Source organism: Mauremys mutica, chromosome 4 (assembly GCF_020497125.1).
Source record: "Mauremys mutica isolate MM-2020 ecotype Southern chromosome 4, ASM2049712v1, whole genome shotgun sequence".
In the NCBI taxonomy this organism is placed as follows: Eukaryota; Metazoa; Chordata; order Testudines; family Geoemydidae; genus Mauremys; species Mauremys mutica.
Genome location: NC_059075.1, coordinates 64,094,968 through 64,117,316, shown reverse-complemented (window position 1 = coordinate 64,117,316; position 22,349 = coordinate 64,094,968). Strand labels below are relative to the sequence as shown.

The 22,349-nt window shown below is 43.2% G+C and overlaps 1 protein-coding gene across 1 annotated transcript in view; it reads left to right on the top strand.

The window, feature by feature from the left end:
- The window catches only part of UBR1 (ubiquitin protein ligase E3 component n-recognin 1), a 143,246-nt gene that overhangs the window by 43,489 nt on the left and 77,408 nt on the right, over nt 1-22,349 (top strand). Inside the window, exons 17-23 of the mRNA XM_045015211.1 lie at nt 3,904-4,014; nt 11,085-11,150; nt 11,810-11,911; nt 12,799-12,862; nt 18,036-18,160; nt 19,663-19,715; nt 21,051-21,153. Of these exons, the coding sequence (XP_044871146.1) occupies nt 3,904-4,014; nt 11,085-11,150; nt 11,810-11,911; nt 12,799-12,862; nt 18,036-18,160; nt 19,663-19,715; nt 21,051-21,153 (624 nt within the window). The remainder of the gene's footprint in view (nt 1-3,903; nt 4,015-11,084; nt 11,151-11,809; nt 11,912-12,798; nt 12,863-18,035; nt 18,161-19,662; nt 19,716-21,050; nt 21,154-22,349) is intronic.

The window sequence follows — 22,349 nt, the reverse complement described above, 5'->3', positions numbered from 1 at the left end:
AACTGTTCTGTCTGTACCAGTTTAGAATTCCTTAGATGACATTTGATCCCAGGTTTTCTGTATGGCATTACAATGTGCTGCTGTTTTGACTCAGAGTTCAAACTGTTCTCTTTCTCAAGAGATGATATCTGTTATATGTTTTGAACAAGTACTGCTTTTCCCTCGGTGTTCTTATATTTGTACCCCTAGTGTTGTCTGATTCAATGCCTAGTAAAATCCTTCCACTGTAGCGGGATCAATGGTACTACACTATTTTCTATTGTTACTACAGCAATTGGCACTAATTTTTCTTCTTCAAGTATGTCCCCAGGGGTGCTCCACTTCAGGCTGCATCTTTGGAGATTTTTGATAGTAGTCATGTGTCCCATACATCATTGTGCCCTGCGCCAAGGCTATATAGGGCCGCGTGGTCGAACTAACACCAGTTCCTTCTCAACTGCTTCTGCCTGCAACACATCATTAGAGTGCCTTTCTATTTGAAAATACACTATCTCCTGCACCCACCCCGTTGTCAAACAGAAGTCAAACATGGAGCTGAGCTGAGCTGGGATTCACCCAGTTATGGCTTGTTAACAAAGTCCATGAAATTGATAACACCATCCAGAGCCTTTAGCAAACGTTGAGGGATGCAGAGGACACCTTGCAGATGTTTGGGGGGAGGGATAGCTCAGTGGTTTGAGCATTGGCCTGTTAAACCCAGGGTTGTGAGTTCAATCCTTGAGGGGCTCACTTAGGGATCTGGGGCAAAAATCTGTCTGGGGATTGGTCCTGCTTTGAGCAGGGGGTTGAACTAGATGACCTTCTGAGATCCCTTCCAACCTTGATATTCTATGATTCTGTGTTGGTTCACAGCAAATCTAACGTGGAGCATGACCTGGCTGTCAAAGCTAACTCTCTGTTCATTGATCAGGAGAAACATCTGAGAATGCATAAGACCTTCCCCGATACTCTTAGGCTGGTGGGGTGCATGTAGGCCAATATAGTCCTAAAGGTGGTTCTTCACTGATTAATGAAATCATTTGTGGAGGAGGTTTCCTCAGTTGCATGCAGTGTTTTAATAATATATGATTATATTTTCACTTATTAAAGGATGCACTAAATAGGAATAAAATTCTGTCTCCCCCTCGGTCTCGGTCTCAATCATTTCCCCCCTTATAGGATGGGGGAGGGGAGGGGCTTTTTCCTCAGATCACTTTTGCTCTCCAGGCTTCAAATGGTGCCTCACTTGCTGAGAAGCTATCCTGGTCAGTGATCGGCATTTCCAGTATATCCACTGCCTGGAGGAGTTGCATATTTCTCAAAAGTGCTCTTGCTGTTCTGCTTTTAAGGGTAGGGTCGAAGAGAAATCATGAGATAAGGCTCAGACTCTTAATGATGGAGCATTTTCTCCACCCAGCTTCAGATCTAGGCCAGGACAAACCCCCTGACATCAGCCTGGGAGTGAACACCGTGCCCCTTTGATTTTGGCATGTTCACCTAGATCTACTTGAGGTAAATCCTCGACCCATAAAAAGGTGACCATTCTCCCCAGAAGGAGTCTACTTAAAAGAAGTCTTGGTGTCCTGCAACTCAACAACTGGGTACTATTGAGTCTCCAGGTACTATCAGTATTAACCTCATGTGCGTGGCTCCAGGCTCTTCTAAGAACAGAGGCACCAAACATGCTTTCATACCAAGACTGTCTATACAAAAGCAGAGCTCAGGAGTTTAAGCACTCCTTTTCTAAGAAGGTGGTACCTATAACTCCTCCGGTAATGTCTGTACCAACGTCATTCTCCGGATCATTCTCGGTACCAGGAAAATGCTGTGCCTCTCATACAATCTCAGTGCCTTCTAAGACATCCTCATCGGTACTGACTGCATATACCAGGAGAGGCCTATTGGAACAGCTTATGTCTGCAGTGGTCATGCAGAGAGCATCTTGGTTTCAGTTTTAAGAATTTCCAAGGGAGGCCCAAAACACTGTTGAATATGGTGGAGATGCTTTGTCAAAGAAGAGAGACTTGCATTGTGACCTGAAATTTTTACATTCTGGATTAGTTTGATCTATGTGTGTTCAGTCCACAGCTGAATTCCAACAACTGCAAATGTTTTACTTACAGCTCTTAAAATCTTCTTGAATTTTATAAGATGCATTGTCTGTGAGGATTGCACGTATCTTGACAGATCACAGATGGAGACAAAATTGCTGATGTCTCTGGGTTGACTTGATGGCTTGGAAGATGAAGATCAAGGCTTAGAACCATCAGTGGAAATGTATAGGAACCATTGATGGGATCAGAATACTGGGGAGATGAGCTTACTTTAGCCCTTCCTATTGAGGAGGCTGCGTTCTGTATAAGCTGGAGCTTCTGTCTTGCAACCAGATAGTGATTTACAGCATTTTAGTTTAGACATGAGGAAAGTATGGATCACTATGACCAGATTCTTGTCCTGGAAGAAGGAGTGATGTTCCCTATCAAGGTGCAGGTAGAAGGCACTTTTCACCACTGATGCTGCCTGATTATATATAATTAGGAATGACCTTGAGGATTTACACCACTTTTATCAATGGGGAGTGTGGAGCAAACGCCTTACATGCAAGCGGAGACCAAAGTCCCAGCTAGGTCTTCAAAAGTTTTTGTCCTTCCGACCAGTATTTCTTCACTCTTGGATTTAGTTTGAGCCAGCTGTTCTCCATCTGTGAACTGCTCTCTTGTACAGTCTTGCAATGGTGTCAATTACATATTGAAAGTGAGGTATGCAGCAGAGTGTCACCTGCATGTTTTTGCGACTGGAACATGTGATGGCTTATCACCTTTTCAAGTTGTTCCATGTAGACTTTGAAGAAGGAAAGGATTGCTGTGGGATCTCTGTGTACCTTTTGAGGTCCTCTTGGAGAGGAATGGTTGGAGCCACTGTAGTGCTGAGATATCTACTCCAGACATGTTGTAGGCAGGTCAGTAATATGTTTTGATCAACTCTATGGAAAGCTGCAGAGAGGTCAAGCTGTATGAGCATTAAGATGTGGTCTTTATTGCCAGAAGGAAGACATCTTTTAGTGCTATGAGTGCTGCCTCTGTCTTGTCCCTTGGTTTGAAGCCTAACTGAGTAGCATTCAGAATGCTGGTCTGTGTTAAATGTTGACTTCCTGAGGATTGAGTAGACTATTGCATTTTTCAGGAAGGTTGAAAGGTTCACTTCTTGGAAGATAATGTTGAAAATTTCCATGGAGTGGGCAATATTATTATTCCCTGGGTTTCCCAGCCAGAAAGGGAATGGGTCTGCTTTGCAGGTGGTGGCTCAAATATTTCTGTGGGTTTCTTTAACTTCAGTGGGTGTGATGTGGCCAAACTCAGGGGTAGGAGTGGGACTTAGTGTTTCCTGGAACAATTTTTAAAGGTCTGCCTCAGAGTTACTTTCCTATTTGCGTTATCTTTCCTACTAGTAAGAGAAGGATTCCTTACAGTGGCTGCTTTGGGGCTGATGTTCGGATTACATAGATGAATTGTTTAGTCAGTTCACTCTACAGAACAGCAATTGTCTCAATGTAACATGGGCACTGATACTAGAGAGAGGCTGCAGAGCCCCTGCACTCCTGTGAAGTCCATTTAAACTTACTGATGCTTCTCATAACCACCTACCTGGTTCAGTTTTGCTTGATCAGGTCTATGGTGAGCACCAGAGTAGAAAATAAATTATGATGAGATCAGAAGGCTTTAAAAGGGGATACCAAAAGGAAAACTGAGTTCAAAATATCCCTCTGTGCTAAGAAGTACTATTTTCTTTTGTGTCCAATTTAGGTCTTTTGTATTATATTGTAATCATTGATTTTTATTTTTTTATTCATCAAGATTTCTACTATTTTAAATCTATTGACAGTTTTAACTAATTTGATTCTTTATTTTTTTTATTTCTTTTTAGGAACAATTCCAAGTGGAGCTGCTAATGGAATACCCTTTGCGCTGTCTAGTGTTGGTTGCTCAGGTTGCTGCAGAGATGTGGAGAAGGAATGGGCTCTCCCTAATAAGCCAGGTACTCTCTGTAATATGTATTCGTGATTGTGTCCTATTAGGTTGTGCCAACATTTCCCATTGATAACTAAGGATGACTGATCTACCTGATGCAGAAGAAGTTCATGTGGTAAGCCTGCACAACATAAGTATAAATTACTCTTGGGGGAATTGTGTGCCACTGCATGTGCGCAGAATTCACTTCCTCTGCAGATTTCTTTGCTTCCTCGCAGAAAAATGACTTTCTGACAGGGAAGCAAAGGGAAGCTACAAGAGCAGTCATGCACCACTCCCTAGCTGTGCAGATGCATTGTTTCAGGCACCCAGAGCAGCTGGTGGAGAGGTAAATCACCACAGGGATGGGGACACCCCAGCCAGTGGCTCCTACCCTGAGCCGGGATCAGCTGTTATTGTATTTTGTAGTTTATATGTGTGGAGGCTGGTAGGGGCAGTGTGCTGGGAGAGAAGCTGAACTCTGATTAGGGGGTATGGCTTCTGTGCTTAGGGGTCCTATAAAGGTAGCCAGACAGTCAGGCAGCGGCATAGACAGCTGCAACGGCACAGGAGCCAGCAAACAGAGCTGTGAACAGGGGAGTTTCAGTGGGAGTTTACAGGGAGAGGTTGCAGGGGAGACTTAGAGACCTAGGCAAAGGAACTGACAGGCTAGTGAAGGGAGTGGGTGGTGTTCTGCCGGTGTTCTGGTGCCTGTTCGGGGTTTGTTTTGGTTTGTGTTTCCTGGACTAACAGGTTTTAGGCGGGAAGGCTATGACCGATACAGTGAAAGACACAATGAGGATGACTGGATGTGGAAGCTGAAGCATGTACATGATCCTGGAGGGGGTACCTGAAAAGAGTTTTGTCTGCATGAAGTGCCACCTGATAGAGCTGATGGAAGAAAAGATCCGAGGACTGGAGATGCAGGTGGAAACTCTGGTAGAGTTTAGAAGGGGGTCCGAGCAGATGATGGAGCAAAGATATAAGGAGGCTGAAGGGATAAGCTCAGACTTGCAGATGGAAGCAGGACCAAAGAATTCTGAGGGGAGACTGCTGGGTGAAGAAAGTGGACGGTGGAAGCATGTGACGAGAGAACTAGGCAGAGGAAAAGATGGGCCAGTGAAGGAGAAATAGAGCTCAGGAACAGGTTTGCAGAGTTGGAAAGTGAAGGGGGCACAGCAGGTGGTCGCTGAAGGTGAGAGGGCAAAGAAGAAGGGAAGAGCAGCTAGTCCTACAGGAAGAGGGGAAGAGTCAATGGAGACAACACCAAATATGAGCCCCAAGAGGATACGGGATGGGTTGCGGAGGATTGCAAGGGTGAATAGGAATTGAGAGGACTTGCAGCCAGTGGGAGCAGGGGATAGACCGGAGAATCACACTGTCACCAGGAAAAGGCCGGTCTACGTGATTGGGGACTCCTTACTGAGAAGAATAGACAGGCCTGTAACTAAAGCTGATCCGGAGAACAGAAGGGTGTGCTGTCTGCCGGGTGCTAAGATACGGGATGTGGACCTGAGGCTGAAAAGGATCCTAACTGGAGTGGGAAAGAATCCATTGACTGTCCTTCATGTGGGAACGAATGATACGGCTAGATTCTCGCTGGAACGTATCAAGGGAGACTATGCCAGACTGGGGAAGACACTTAAGGAAATCGAGGCTCCGGTGATCTTCAGTGGGATTCTGCCTGTTCCTAGAGAAGGGCAACAAAGGTGTGGCAAGATTATGGCGATCAACAGATGGCTCAGGCAGTGGTGCTATAACGAGGGCTTTGGGATGTACGGCCACTGGGAAGCATTCATGGACAGAGGACTGTTCTCTCGGGATGGACTTCACCTGAGTAAGGAGGGAAATAGACTTCTAGGATGGAGGCTGGCACAACTGATTAAGAGAGCTTTAAACTAAGAATTTGGGGGAGATGGTTGGGAGATGTCCAGGTAATCTCCACGCTGGAATTTAACATTGAGAGGGAAGAAAACAAAGTAAGAGAAGATACAGCTGTGGGCAGAAGAATGGACATAAGGAGGAAGGGTAGTGTAGATACCAGTCTAATAGGTGATACTGGTGGTAGAATGTCTGTGCCTAACCAGGTAAAGAATGTCAGTGAAGCCAGACGGCAAAAATTAAGATGTCTGTACACTAATGCGAGGAGCCTAGGTAACAAAATGGAGGAACTAGAGCTAATGGTGCAGGAAGTGAAACCGATATTATAGGGATAACAGAAACATGGTGGAATAGTAGTCATGACTGGAGTACTGGTATTGAAGGCTATGTGCTGTTTAGGAAAGACAGAAATAAAGGCAAAGGTGGTGGAGTAGCATTGTATATCAATGATGAGGTTAACTGTAAAGAAATAAGAAGTGCTGGAATGGATAAGACAGAGTCTGTCTGGGCAAAAATCACATTGGGAAAGAAAGGTACTAGAGCCTCCCCTGAGAGAGTGCTTGGGGTGTGCTACAGACCGCCGGGATCTGATTTGGATATGGATAGAGACCTCTAATGTTTTTAATAAAGTAAACACTAATGGGGATTGTGTGATCATGGGAGACTTTAACTTCTCAGATATAGACTGGAGGACAAGTGCTAGTAATAATAATAGGGCTCAGATTTTTCTGGATGTGATAGCTGATGGATTTCTTTACCAAGTAGTTGCTGAACCAACAAGAGGGAATGCCATTTTAGATTTGGTTTTGGTGAGTAGTCAGGACCTCATAGAAGAAATGGTTGTAGGGAACAACCTTGGTTCGAGTGATCATGAGCTAATTCAGTTCAAACTAGATGGAAGGATAAACAAAAATAGATCCGGGACTAGGGTTTTTGATTTCAAAAGGGCTAACTTTAAAGAATTAACGAAATTAGTTAGGGAAGTGGATTGGACTGAAGAACTTGTGGATCTAAAGGCGGAGGAGGCCTGGAATTACTTCAAGTCAAAGTTGCAGAAACTATCAGAAGCCTGCATCCCAAGAAAGGAGAAAAAAATCATAGGCAGGAGTTGTAGACCAAGCTGGATGAGCAAGCATCTCAGAGAGGTAATTAAGAAAAAGCAGAAAGCCTACAAGGAGTGGAAGATGGTAAGGATTAGCAAGGAAAGCTACCTTATTGTGGTCAGAACATATAGGGATAAAGTGAGAAAGGCCAAAAGCCATCTAGAGTTGGACCTTGCAAAGGGAATTAAAACCAATAGTAAAAGGTTCAATAGCCATATAAAGAAGAAGAAAACAAAGAAAGAAGAAGTGGGACCGCTAAACACTGAGGATGGAATGGAGGTTAAGGATAATCTAGGCGTGGCCCAATAGCTAAACAAATACTTTACCTCAGTCTTTAATGAGGAGCTTAGGGATAATTGTAGGATGACAAATGGGAATGAGGATATGGAGGTAGATATTACCATATCCGAGGTAGAAGACAAACTCGAACAGCTTAATGGGACAAAATCGGAGGGCCCAGATAATCTTCATCCAAGAATATTAAAGGAACTGGCACATGAAATTGCAAGCCCATTAGCAAGAATTTTTACTGAATCAGTAAACTCAGGGGTTGTACCGTATGACTGGAGAATTGCTAAAAATAGTTCCTATTTTTAAGAAAGGGAAAAAAAGTGATCCGAGTAACTATAGGCCTGTTAGTTTGACATCTGTAGTATGTAAGGTCTTGGAAAAAATTTTGAAGGAGAAAATAATTAAGGACATTGAGGTCAATGGTAATTGGGATAAATTACAACATGGTTTTACAAAAGGTAGATCGTGCCAAACCAACCTGATCTCCTTCTTTGAGAAGGTAACAGATTTTTTAGACAAAGGAAACGCAGTGGATCTAATTTACCTCGATTTCAGTAAGGCATTTGATACGGTTCCACGTGGGGAATTATTAGTTAAATTGGAAAAGATGGGGATCAGTATGAAAATTGAAAGGTGGATAAGGAACTGGTTAAAGGGGAGACTGCAATGGGTCGTACTGCAAGGTGAACTGTCAGGCTGGAAGGAAGTTACTAGTGGAGTTCCTCAAGGATCAGTTTTGGGACCAATCTTATTTAATCTTTTTATTACTGACGTTGGCACAAAAAGTGGGAATGTGCTAATAAAGTTTGTGGATGACACAAAGCTGGGAGGTATTGCTAACACAGAGAAGGACCGGGATATCATACAGGAAGATCTGGATGACCTTGTAAACTGGAGTAATAGTAATAGGATGAAATTTAATAATGAAAAGTGCAAGGTCATGCATTTAGGGATTAATAACAAGAATTTTAGTTATACATTGGGGACACATCAGCTGGAAGTAACGGAGGAGGAGAAGGACCTCGGAGTATTGGTTGATCACAGGATGACTATGAGCCGCCAATGTGATATGGCCGTTAAAAAAGCTAATGCGGTTTTAAGATGCATCAGGCAAGGTGTTTCCAGCAAAGATAAAGAGGTGTTAGTACCGTTATACAAGGCACTGGTGAGACCTCATCTGGAATACTGTGTGCAGTTCTGGTCTCCCAGTTTGAATTCATCCTTCTTAAACATGGAACAAGTTCAGAGATGGGTTACTAGGATGATCCGAGGAATGGAAAACCTGTCTTATGAAAGGAGACTCAAAGAGCTTGGCTTGTTTAGCCTAACCAAAAGAAAGTTGAGGGGGGATATGAATGCTCTTTATAAATATATCAGAGGGATAAATATTAGGGAGGGAGCGGAATTATTTAAGCTTAGTACCAATATGGACACAAGAACAAATGGATATAAACTGGACACTAGGTTTAGACTTGAAATTAGACGAAGGTTTCTAACCATTAGAGGAGTGAAGTTCTGGAACAGCCTTCCAAGAGGAGTAGTGGGGGCAAAAGACATATCTGGCTTTAAGACTAAGCTTGATAAATGTATGGAGGGGATGGTATGATGGGATAGCCTAATTTTGGCAATTAATCTGGCAATTGATCTTTGATTATCAGCAGGTAAGTATGCCCAGTGGTCTATGATGGGATGTTAGATGGGATGGGATCTGAGTTACTACAGAGAATTCTTTCCTGGGTGCTGGCTGGTGAGTCTTGCCCACATGCTTAGGGTTTAACTGATCGCCATATTTGGGGTCGGGAAGGAATTTTCCTCCAGGGCAGATTGGCAGAGGCCCTGGAGGTTTTTCGCCTTCCTCTGCAGCAAGGGGCACGGGTCACTTGCAGGAGGATTCTCTGCAGCTTGAGGTCTTCAAACCACAATTTGAGGACTTCAGTAACTCAGACATAAGTTAGGGGTTTGTTATTAGGATATATCCATTAATTTAATTTATCTCCTAGAACTGGAAGGGACCTTGAAAGGTCATCGAGTCCAGCCCCCTGCCTTCACTAGCAGGACCAAGTACTGATTGTGCCCCAGATCCCTAAGTGGCCCCCTCAAGGATTGAACTCACAACCCTGGGTTTAGCAGGCCAGTGCTCAAACCACTGAGCTGTCCCTCCCCCAAAGTGGATGTGGTGAGATTCTGTAGCCTGCATTGTGCAGGAGGTCAGACTAGATGATCATAATGGTCCCTTCTGACCTTAAAGTTTATGAGTCTTTGCTAGTCCCAGCTGGGCTGGAGGCAGGAGAGGATGGGACTTTCTCTTCCCCTGCAAGGAGTGTCTGAGCCTCCCCCATTTGCAGGAAGCTCAGCATCCTCCCCTGCTTCCTTTCTCCATAGCTCCTCAGCTGCAGGAGAAGGGTGACTGTACGGGGAGCTGCTTACCCATCCGCCCAACCCCCATGCATCTGGACCTTCCATACCCAGACACTTCCAACAAGCCTCACCCCGTACACCCAGAACCCCCCTAGTCCTCCATACCCAAACCCCACCCCGTTGAACCTTTGCCCCTGCATCTGGAGTCTCCTGCATCCAGACGTCATGCCTCTGGACCCCCACTCCTGCACCCAAACCACCCCCAACTGAGCTCCCTGCACTCAAATCCCCACCCTGGTAAGCCCCAACCTCCCTGCACCACCCTGAACCCCCACATCCAGACCCCCACCAAGCCCCACTGCCTTAGCACCCAGCCCCCCTGCTGAGAACCCCACACCCAGACCCCTCCACGGAGTTCCCAACCACTTTCACCTAGAATCCCCTGCAGAGTCCCATTGCCCCTGTACCTGGAACCCCCCAGTGAGCCTCTGTGCATCCAGATCCCTCCACACCCAGACCCCCCACTGAGCTGCCTGCACCCAGATTGTCCCACACAGAATCCTCTTACCCCACACCTGGTTCTCCCCCATAGTGATTCCCCTCCACACTTGGATCCTGCCTGGTTGAGCCGGCCTGCCCCACACCTGTTGCACCTGGCACAGAGGGGCAGGGCCTCAGGGATTTTGTGGGGCAAGTCCAGGCCTTGTGTTGTGTTAGTGTCGGGTGCAGCCTCACCACTGAGTCTGTGTCCCAGGGGTGGGAAGGTTGCAGGGTGATCTCCCACCTTTGTGCAGCCAGTGTCCTTTGCTCCTCACTGCCATGCTGGAGCCTCTGCATTTATTTATTGACAAATAAAACTTGATTTATTTATTTTTTGTCACAGAATACCCTCAGTCATAATAAATGTAAATACCAGGGTACTACTTAGCCTAGAGTTATCATTGTGTGAAAAAATGAAGATCTGCAAGTCCCAAATGACTCTTAATGGAGTACCTCTTAATTATCAATAACAGTCACTTCTGTAGTGCATTGTATTTTGTAGATGCCATGGAAAACTAAAGGCAAAATTCTGCCCTTTAGATACATGGATATAATCTCCTTTTGCTTCAGTGTGAAAAAAGAATGCCCACAGCTTTGGAGAACCTGGGATGTTTAACTGGTGAGGAGTAAGTGGTTAATAGCAGAAGATGTTACATTTACCTTATTTTCCCTGTTTAGTGGGTGCATGTTAATCTAAGACTATGAATTGAAATGAGAGAAGCAGTATATGTGTAATCTAATGGATTGTACAAGGACTTGAAAGCCACAGTATCCCAGTGTAGGCTCACTTTAAACTTCCGGGAACAAATGTTTGAAACTTTTTTTTTTTTTTTTTGTGAAAATAGAATGTGCAGGAAATATAAAGGAATTTTTTTAGATGACTGTTTCTCTAGTGAAGCCTTGTTTGTATTATTTGTTTACACAGGTGTTCTATTACCAGGATGTTAAATGTAGAGAAGAGATGTATGATAAAGACATCATCATGCTGCAGGTAGAAACCTTTTAAATTACTGCCGACACAATGTACTTTCCAGTTTCTTGTCTCATTCATCAAATTTTGTGTGGTTTTGCTTTTAATTTTAATTAGTGCTGTGTAGCAACACAAATTATAATAAGCTTCCCTATATCTGGATAGTACCGATTGCACAATAGTACCCAGCCGTACATTGCAAGTCACACGATGTAGAAATTCTTCTCTTCTTTTTATTGTCATTACTTGTATGCTCTGCCCCACTTTCCCCATTTCATGTTTGCCCAAAACACAGATCCTCTACCTTGCCTAGTAGTTGAAGATGATATACTTATGAGTGACTTACAAAGATGGCCAGATAAGATATTTAAGTCAGTTCTTTAGTTCTGTTTTTGGGTGTGGTTTTTAGTGTCTGTTAGCTCCCTTTCAAGAGTTAAGACTTCCAAAAATATCAAGAAGCTATGCTTTGATTTTTTCAACTGAAACACTTTATAACATTAATTTGTGTAGCCCATAATTTTGTGCTTTAAATCTTGAACTGCTTTCACTGTGGTACTTAGGTCTGAATTTGTTAGCTTTATTTCCTATTTAACATTGATGTTGAAAGAGGGATATTTTTCATACTTTAATGAATAAATTTGATGCTAACTAAAGCTCTTGGGATGTGGGGTATCTGGCAGATTGGTGCATCGTTTATGGATCCAAACCTTTTCCTGTTGCTGATACTACAGAGGTATGAGCTTGTCAATGCCTTCAAGAAGATCATGCCCACCAAAGACCAGGTAAACAGAAAGGAACTATTCATGAATTCTCCTCTTTCAAGGTTACAGAACATCAGCAAGGAAACTAGCTGTAGCTGTTTCACTGCAATCATAAGACCATACCAAAAATAGTAACATACGTTACAAGTGATCCAGTGGTTAGCTAAACAATTTTTTTCCCCTCTGTTGTAGATATTTTCTTGTTCTTCGTGTAAAACAAATAGGTTTTGCTGTCTTCAATGTCTCTGTCCAAATTGCTTGCTAGTTACTGTGCAGTTCAAAGAATGTTAATACTGGAATGGCATATGATTTTTATCAAAGAAAAGCAATGTGTCTTTCTCATCTAATTCTCTCCACTTTGTGTTAATATCTTGCTTCAGGATGTCTTTGGTTTGCATCCTTTATCCTCTGTATGCAATAAGTAGGATTATTGTTTGTATATAGAACAGGTCTCTCTACCAGTACTGTTATTTCATAGGTTGTCTGATAAAAATCAGGAAGCTTTTCCCCCTCAACATGTCTGTGTCCTTTAAGGCATATTCATGTATCTTTTTATTCTGAATGCAGTTTTTCTGGTTTCTCCTGTCAATTCTTCAGGATGTGTAGGGTTTTCACCTACCTCTTCATTCAGGACACAATTTCCCCAGTTATATCCCTTCCTACTATGTTAATTTGCATTTTATTCACGGAATAATACCCACAGATGATCTAGGCAGTCTCTCCAGATTATACTGCTTCAGGTTGGAGGGTGGTTTTTCTATTAAAACAGTAATTTGGTCTCAGCTCAAATGTTCACAATGTCATCTGTGGAAACCCTTAAGTTAATTTCAAGCCTGGGTTTCCCACTTAACTGCATTATTCCCTGACCCAGCAACTTTTTTGTTTTTGTTTTTTTTATAAACCTATAGGATTTGACCAAGCAATATAATATATTAATAGAAGAAATGCTGCAGGTTCTCATCTATGTTGTGGGTAAGAAACTCTGTTTACAGTAAAAATGAAATCTGTTTTTTGTGGTTTGGGATTTCTTTTGCTTTTTGGATTGGCTGTAATTGAGCTTCTTTCCTCTTTACAGGGCAGTAGTTAAAAAGTTATGGATATTTGCTGCTGGAAAGGACAGACTTGATGGATGACCTTTTCCATTAGACAATTCTCTGTATTTTAATTTAAACGGTTGGGGTTGATGCTGGTTAACTCTTAAGTAGGTGGTTCTGTGACACGCAAACATGACATCTGAAACTGTGTCTTGTATACAGTATAGGCTGTTAGATAATTCCACAATTTGTTATTCAGGTATACTGTGAAGAGAAGAATCTATTTCTTAACTTTATGCCTGATATCCATTATCCTGATGTGATATAACTAACTAAAAATATTTCTAATGTTATTTACATTGCTGTACCATATAGACGACACTACTTGAGAAAGCAAAGCAAATTCCTATACCTCACCAAAGAAACTTTATTATAAGAACACACTAATAACCCTGAATATTTGGGTTTGTGATGACCGGGAGATAGCGTTTGCCAATTTCAGTTGGATGTATTCCTGGAGGTTTCAGTACATGACATAATCTTTAATTAAAGATTAATTCCTGGAGACTCCAGGACAATGTTGGAGGGATGGCAACCCTACTGGGAGAAACACATTGCCTACTGGGTGCAAAGATTGCGGACCTCTCAAGACATCTAGACAGACTTGTGTAGTGCTGGGGAGGAGCTGGTGGTTGTGATACATGCAGGTATTGTAAACGGGTCACTCACCCCTGTGGCGCCTCCTGCTGGTTACTCTGGGAATTAGCTCTGTTCAGCACCGGAGCGCCCTCTGCAGGCTGGTGATCCACCTGTTCTCAGGCCCCCGTGTCCCTCCCTGGACCCGGTGCCCCTTTTCTCTGGGGTGCTGCCCCCTGGCAGTAACCCCTTTTCGCTCTGGGCTTCCCCTTTTCTCCGGGGAACCCCCACCCTCTATCCCAACCTTGCCTCAGTATGTGGCTACTGTCAGTCATTGTCTAGCCCCACACCCTGGGGCAGACTGCAGTATCAGCCTACTCATCACAGGCAAGGAGGGTTTGGACCTGCTGCTTTGGCCTACCCCTGGGCTGCCCTCTGCAACCCCCAGTAGCTGTTGGTCCACTGCTAGGCCGCAGCCTGGGGCTTTCTAGGCTGGAGCTCCCCAGCCTTTCCCCAGCCCTGCTTCACCCTAGGTACTTTGTCTCAGTTCCCTGCAGCCAGGCCCTTCTCTCTCTGAAGGCAGAGAGAGACTGTCTGCTTCTGGCTTCCCTGGCCTTTTATAGGGGCCAGCTGTTGCTCAGTTTGGGGCGTGGCCTCACCTGCAGTCACTTCCTTAATCAGCCCAGCCTTGAGAGCAGCTGCTCTCAAGCCCTGCCAGGCCACTTTTAAACCCCTCACTGCAGGAGCAGGGTCCACCCTGCTACAGTATAAATACTTAGGGAAAGGTAGGAGAGAGAACTGGAGGTCAAATGTTAGGCAAGAGATGAGAGTCCAGGACCTTCATAGTAGCATTCTCCAAAATGCTTCCAGTTCCACATGCAGGGCCAGTTAGACAGGCAGAACATTCAATGCATGTATGAGATGATGGTGTTGGGAGTAGGGATTTAAGTGTATTAGGAACTGAGGAACCATTTGGGAGATTAGAGAGGCTACAAAAACAGAAAATCCAGTAATAATATGGGACTTCAACTGTTGCCATATTGACTGGGTATATGTCACCTCCAGATGGGATGCAGAGATAAAATGTAACACCATTTAAAAAAAAAAAAGTCTCCATTCAAGAAAGAGATCTTGGAGTCATTGTAGATAGTTCTCTTAATGATCAGCAGTGGTCAAAAAGGCTAACAGTATGTAAGAAATTATTAGGAAAGGGATTGATAAAAAAAAAAAAAATCCATGGTTAAGCCACACCTGGAATACTGTTTGCAGTTCTGATCTCCCTATCTCCAAAAATATATTAGAATTGGGAAAAGTACAGAGAAGGGCAACAAAAATTATTAGGTGTATGGAACAGCTTCCATATGAGGAGAGATTAAAAAGAGAGGATCTGTTTATCTTAGAAAAGAGGTGACTGAAGGGGGATACAACAGATAGATTAAAATTATGAGTTGTGTGGAAAAAGCGAATAGGGAAGTGTTATTTACCCCTTCACATAACACAAGAACCAGGGGTCACCCAATGAAATTAATAGGCAGCAAGTATAAAACAAACAGAAGGAAGTACGTCTTCACACAACACAAAGTCAACCTCTGCAACTTGTTGCTAGTGGAATGTTGTGAAGGCCAAAAGTATAACTGGGTTCAAAAAAGCATTAGATAAGTTCATGGAGGACAGGTTCCATCAGTGGCTCAATAATTGTCCTGTACTGTTCATTCCCTCTGAAGCCACTGACTCTGGCCACTGTTGAAAGACAAGATACTGGGCTAGAAGGACCACTGGTCTGAACCAGTATGGAGTTCTTATGGGCAGCAAAAAAAATTGACAGTTTAAAAAAAAAATCTTTCTCCTTTTTGCCCTCAAATATCGTTCAGGGGATAGTTTCACAAATTTTGTCCTATGAAATATCTGTACAGGGGTATAGTTCTTCTTTGATTGCACATGTCCATTCCACTTCAAGTGTGCGCATGCCCAGTGCACTAGCGTCAGAAATTTTTCCCTCCAATGTACCCATCAGTATCTTTTCTCATGCTGCTGTGCAACAGTATAAAGGGTGGAGCCAACCTATCTCAGTTCTATTTATCGCCTGTGATGATTGTCGGAGTGTTTTATCTTGCTGTTGTAGGTGTTTCCCCTTTTCTTAGTGTTTTATTGTTTAGTAGTTGTTTTATAGTCTTAGTTTAGTTTAATTTTCTACTATTAGGTTTCCTTTTTTACTAGTTTACTACTTTACTAGTTAGTATAACTAGTTCCCTCTAGATTGGGTTCTGATGCCCAGGGCTAGGGCATGCCTCAGTCCCCAGATTTCAAACTTTGCGATGCATGGAAGAAACTAGTGCCAGTCAGCGACCACACTATGGGTGCCTGAAGTGCCTAGGAGAAGCTCATATTAGAGACAGGTACCAAATCTGCAGGGACTTTAAGCCAGAACTGAAAAAAACAAAAACAAAACAGGGAGGTCAAACTAAGCATCTTAGGGAGACAGCTTTGTTCTCACCTTTGGAGTCTTCCTGCTCAGGGTGGGCACCAAGTGTCTCTGCTTTGGTCAGGAGCAATCCCACTGCGATGGGAGAGTCTCAGCTCCAATCTCCTTCTCCAGTGCCTAAGAAACAGCATTGGAGACCTGTCATCCCAGGAGAGCAAGGTCCACATCCAGTGATCAAACTGGGAAGAAGAGGAGAATAGTATCTGCACCACAGAGTGCTTCAGCACCAAGCGCACTCTACCCTCAGCATCAAGAGAGCCTCCTGATGCCATCAACACCCAAGGGATATGCCACGGCATGCAATTTTCTGAGTCTCTTGGTGCTGGTTTCTCTGGGAGTCCAGCAGACATCTCGACCATTACCGATGGACAATGTCACGGATTTGCTGGCTACTCGTGTTCAGTACCCAATACCATGGGTACCCTGTGGACACTCCGGTACCCCCTCATATGCAACCCAGCTATGATTTCCCCAGTGCTGTCCTCTAAGGACTCCTGGAACCAAGAGACACCTCTCTTCCCTGGCTAGATAAGTTAGAAGTGGGATCTTGCATGTCATGGCTGCGTCACATAGGCCTTCAGTCTCCTGTGAGAAGTTTTCACCTTTGGTATCTAGCAGAGTCTCCCTGTTGGCTGGCTAGTAGGGAGCCATGATTGGGAAGAAATTGGACTCCAGTGTCCTATCAGTGGCTGTTGTGGAACTCATGGATTTTCCTGCTGTCTCCCAATCCTCTCCATACCCTTCCCCTTCTACATTCTCCGGTAGACATTGTGAACCTGCATGGCAAGAACTGCAGGAAGCCAATCCCAGTGCCAAGCCCAGTACTGAACATGGGGAACCTGCCTCAGTGAATCTCCATTTGGAGGGATTGGGCAAATCTCCACCTCAACTAGTGTTGGATTCCTCCTCCTCATTGTCCGAGTAGTATCTGGTGTTTCCTCACCTGCTTCAGATGATTATTGGGCCCACCAGGACCTCTTGCAAAGGGTGGCTTCCTTGCTAAATATTCAAGTGGAAATAATTCACGAGAGCTCATGCAGATTGGTTAATATCTTGGGATCTTGAGAAGTGCTCCCAATAAAGGAGGCTGTTCTGGAACCTCTGTATTATGGCAGCCGCCATCTCCCCTGCCTCCTAAAGTGCTGAGTGGAGATATCATGTCCCCTTCCAGGGGTTTAAACAGCTCCCCCCACCTCAGTGAGGCAAACCCGCAGTAAGACCAGAGCTGCTGTCTCAGCTGCCAAGACTCGCCCCTCCAACAGAGCCTGCAGTGACTCATCATTAAGGCTATGTCTACACAACCGTGTTCAGTTGACCTATGCTACGCAACTCCAGCTACATGAATAACATAGCTGGAGTTGACGTACCATAGGTCGAATTACCACGAGGGGTTAACGGGAGAAACTCTCCTATCGACTTACCTCATTTGTCGGGGGTAGAGTACCGGGGTCGACTGCAGAGCAATCTGCTGTTGATTTTGGCGGGTCTTCACTAGACCCACTAAATTGACTGCTGGTGGATCGATCTCAGAGCACTGATCCCAGCTGTAGTGTAGACCTGCTGCAGGAACTCAGCTTCACTGACTCATCCCATAAGCAGAGCCTGCAGTGACTCAGCCCTCAGGTATGCTGAAGTAGCTTATCCCTGAGCAGAACCTGGGTCAGATGACCTCCAGGCACAAGTATAGGCTGCTGCCCCGAATGGCGCAGTCCCACAGTTTGGGGATCATTGGGGTAGAGTGTGGCTCCACCTTTTTGTAACACTGTGTAACAGTAGGAGGCAACAGAGAGGGCATGCACTGACCTGATGTACAGCTGAGGGACGCTAATGCACTGGGCATGCACGCATCTGAAGTGGAGTGGACATGTACAACACATTTTGAAGAAGAACAATTACAGACCAGGTTAGTAACTGTTTTTCTGTATGAGTGAATCAGAAGTGTATTTTTAACCTTTGTGTTTTCCTTTTTTCTCTTTTTATGGCTTCCTGGTAGGGGAAAGATATGTGCCTGGAGTGAGTAGTGTGACAAAAGAAGAAATTACTATGAGAGAAATTATTCATCTGCTCTGCATTGAACCAATGGCTCACAGTGCTATTGCCAAATCTTTGCCTGAGAATGTGAGTCTATTTTTTTTTTTTTGCTTCCTTCCCTCTTCTTTCCCTTTTCTACTCCCTGTTTCTTTAGATGAAAGTGTTTTACTTTTGCTTTTGATGGAAACCACAGATTTTGGATTTAGAGTTACAGTGAAGTATGACTACATTTTGGTAAGATGAGTATTTCCCCTCCTTGTTAAAGGTAAATGCATGGTGCTCTTCAAGGGAAATGTAACAGTCCACAGTTACTTGTGTGTCTGTGTCCTTCGGACTGGCAGCCTGCAGCCAAGAACATCTTAGAACCAGTCATTGTCCTAGTACAATATACACATTCATAGTATGCTTCTAATCTGAAAAACTACTGTAGAAGGATTGCATTTTGGTACTCAGGGAGCAGGACTATTGAGTTTATTCTTAGTCATAGCTACTAACAGGGCTGGTTCCAGGGGTTTTGCCGCTCCAAGCAACCCCCCCCCACACACACACACAAAAAAAGCCACGATCTGCGGCAATTCAGCGGGAGGTCCTTCGCTCTGAGCGGGAGTGAGGGACCCGCCGCCGAATACCAGCTAATACTTGCTAAGCTGGTGCCTGGAGCCGGCCCTGGCTACTACCTAAATGACAATTTTTTTTTTTTAAATGATTTCTTCTGTTGGACCTGCAGAGCTAGTGCAGCTGAAAGAGAGGTAAATTGTATTCTATCTTATGCATCAACAGTATTTACTAAATTCTAATCAATTACCATTGTGCAAATCTATTTGAAAACAATTGCACAGGTGTAGTTGAAAGTATAGTTTTGTCCTGCTGAAAAATTTACTTCTGATAAAGAACAAGATGGAAAGAATTCATTTCAACTGTCATAGCCCAGACTGATTTTTATAGGGCTGGCAGTTAGGAGAAAAAACCCGCATTTTGCTTTCAAACTGAGTATATTATGAAAATTATTGTAAGCCCTAAACATAGATTCCATGGATGCCATTTTTAGAGACTAACCTTTCAGAATTAAAAAGTGTGTGGCCTGCCTTCCCTTAATAGTAAAATGAAAAATTTGCTCGTTGGATGGGGCACAACTCTGATAAAAGTTATGTCTGAAGGTAGTTCAGTGAGCAAAGGAGTTTTGATGTTCTCTCTTGGACATCCTTTTACATTTTCCATTCCAGGGGTGGGAGTACTTATTATTTTACTCATCACCAAATTTGTAATTTGAATATCTGAATTTTGGATGAGCATTGACAAAATACATTAGTCCATAGGTTAAATATGGAATTAATCTAGATGGCTCTTCATACTTTACCGTGCAAACTGTCCGTGGGTTTTTGTTGCATTAATAATGGCGTATTTCACAAGTGATCGATCTGAGGTGATTTTATTAGAGTAGATACAGGCTGGTATAGATTCTGATACTGATAGGTTAGTCCTGCATGTTATGAACTGTCAAATTTTAGTCCTAATATTCTAGACTGTAACCTAATACTGTAGTATATATGTGTATGTAAAAATATGCTCTGTGTTAAATGTTTTAACAGGAAAACAATGAAACTGGCTTGGAGAAAGTAATAAACAAAGTGGCCGTATTCAAGTAAGTTCTTAATATGACTTTATAGATAACATTCAGGTGAAGGGATGAGAGCTGTAAGGATTCATTTACACTGCAATAAAAAAATCCACGGCACTGAGTCTCAGAATCTGGGTCAATTGACTTGGGCTTGTGAGGCTTATGTTGCTGAGCAAAAATTTGCAGGGTAGACACTCGGGCTGGAGTCCAGGCTCTGAGACCCACCCCATTCGCAGGGTTTCAGAGCCTAGGCTCTGGCCTGAGTCAGAACGTCAGCCTCATGAGCCTGAGTCAGCTGACCTGAGCCAGCTGCAACCATGCTGCTTGTCTTTTATTGCAGTATAGACGTACCCTATTTAGACTGTTGGTCATGCTACACAAACTCCTCTCCTGTTTTGTAAGCTTGAAATACTTTTCTATACACAAATGAAAGCAAATGTAAGTGTAAAATAGGGATATGGAAGGCCTGAGGGTTTTTTCAAATTCAATTTGAGAACTCTTGGGACTCCTGGAGTCCCCCATATTAATGGAGGAGATTTTTAAAAGCTCACTTTCTTTTGTAGTAGCTGGCCACCATACCGCTACTTGCCCTTTTTACCTTTTGAAAATCTCCCTTAATGTTTGGTTTAGACTGCTCTTTACTTGTTTACTTGCTTTTCTGCCAGAAAACTGTTGGCTACCAGCTGTAGGTAGAAAAGATCCTTTTCATAGGCAACCAAGGAAACCATTGTGTATGGTACTTTGACATCTGAATTGATTTTGGTCAGTTATGATTCTGTCCCCAAAAAAACCCCCACACAACAAAAACTTCCAATTCAATTCCTGTAGTCTCCCTTATTCTAAATTACGTGTGGCTTTCTCTTTTTACATTTAACCAAAGGGAACCATAAATATGGCTAGGATTTTTGTTTTGAGGGTAGGATGAGGGTTAAAAGAAGAGACCTTTCAGTGTACTTCACTGGGAAGCATATCCTTATGTTACTTAGATTAGTGCCTAGCTTGAAAAGGAATTGAAGATTATACAGTGAGGCACAATGCAGGCCAAATGCCTGAAATTCTAGGTGAAAATTTTAATTAATTCATCTGTGAATAATCTCCTGGTGCCGTGTGTCAGAGAGCAATGGGCAGGATCCATAGGAAAGTGTATTGCTGGTAGTTAAAAACTGGTAACTGAATTCTGTTTGTACTTTGTAATATAATGAAGTTGCCATCCTTGTTTAAATATGCAGAGCCAGGTCCAGTTGTGTTCTATTTCACTCTTAACATTCCCTTAGGAAGTAATTACATTACTTGCTGCTTGTGCTATAAATAAGCACTGAGGATGTGTTGTTAATCCGTGTATTGTAAATGTTTTTTTAGGAAACCGGGTGTGTCAGGCCATGGAGTTTATGAATTGAAGGATGAATGCATGAAAGAGTTCAATATGTTCTTTTATCACTATACCAAGACCCAGCACAGCAAGGTAGACAATATGAAGGGCAGAGGAGAGCACGCACTTTTGTTCTCTGCCTAAACAAACCTGGTGAACTGAAGGGAGGGATGTAATGGAGTCTGCTTAAAAGAAATAAATCAGAGATATATTAATGTATTCTACTTAACCCTCGAACCATACTCATAGGGAAGCTAACTTTTGTTTTTTTGACAGAGGAGACAGCGAAGACATTTTTCATGTGACAAAAACTGTTCTTCTGTAATTAAGCTGTAAAAAGCTACCATCAGTCTTCTAATAAAACATTATTCAGATTAACAAACACAACGATAATCTTGAGAATCTCCGCTCCCATGCAGCACGGGAAAATACCAATGTGTGGGGTGTTTTGGTGTATGTGTAGCTTTTTAAAAAAAAACCACAGCCGTTTTAATGCATGCTGTGAGTCCAAAACACTTAGGCTGGGAACTTTGAAAGGCGCCTAAAGCATTTAGGTGCCTGTCTCCCACTGAAATTCAGAGAGAGTTGAGTGCTTAACTCGCTTGGATCCCTTTGAAAACCCCAGCCTAAATTTTCAGTTTTTTAACAGGTGACAAGCAATGTAGGTTAATAAAAGCATTATCAGATTGCATACTGGAGACAGACTCCATCTAGGGAACAAATTATAGTAAGTGTAGTGAAGACACGATGGGACAGCTCCTCTGCCAGTGAAAATCCATGGAGCTATGATAACTTACACCAGCTAAGGATCTACCCCAATGCATTTTAAGAGCAGTACCTATGTGGTTTTCCCTTCTCTACCCCCGCATTACAGGTATTTTTTTTCCCTTTGTTTCTGCTATGAAGTTTGAAATCTCCATTTACTCACTTCATGTTTTAAGTTCAGCTAAACCTTTAGTTGCACACTACAGCTTCCTTTTGTGTATGGCAGTAAAAGGACTTAGTTCTCTTTGGGATGCCAGATGTCACACAAGACTGTTAAGCTCTAGTAAAAAATACCTGTTAGGAAAAATAAGATGCCAAGTCAAAAAGAGACAAAATACTAGCTCATCCAAACAGGGGGAGAAGCATAATTTGGCCCTAAATAAATGTGCATAGTTCCACAGTGCATTTAAAAGATTTTTTTTTTTAAATATTATCTAGTCCTGGGCCAGAGGCCCTCAAAGTATGGGGTGTGCTTCACTAGGGGGGCGTGGAGGACTGTCCGTTGGGTGTGGAGGGGGAAGTGA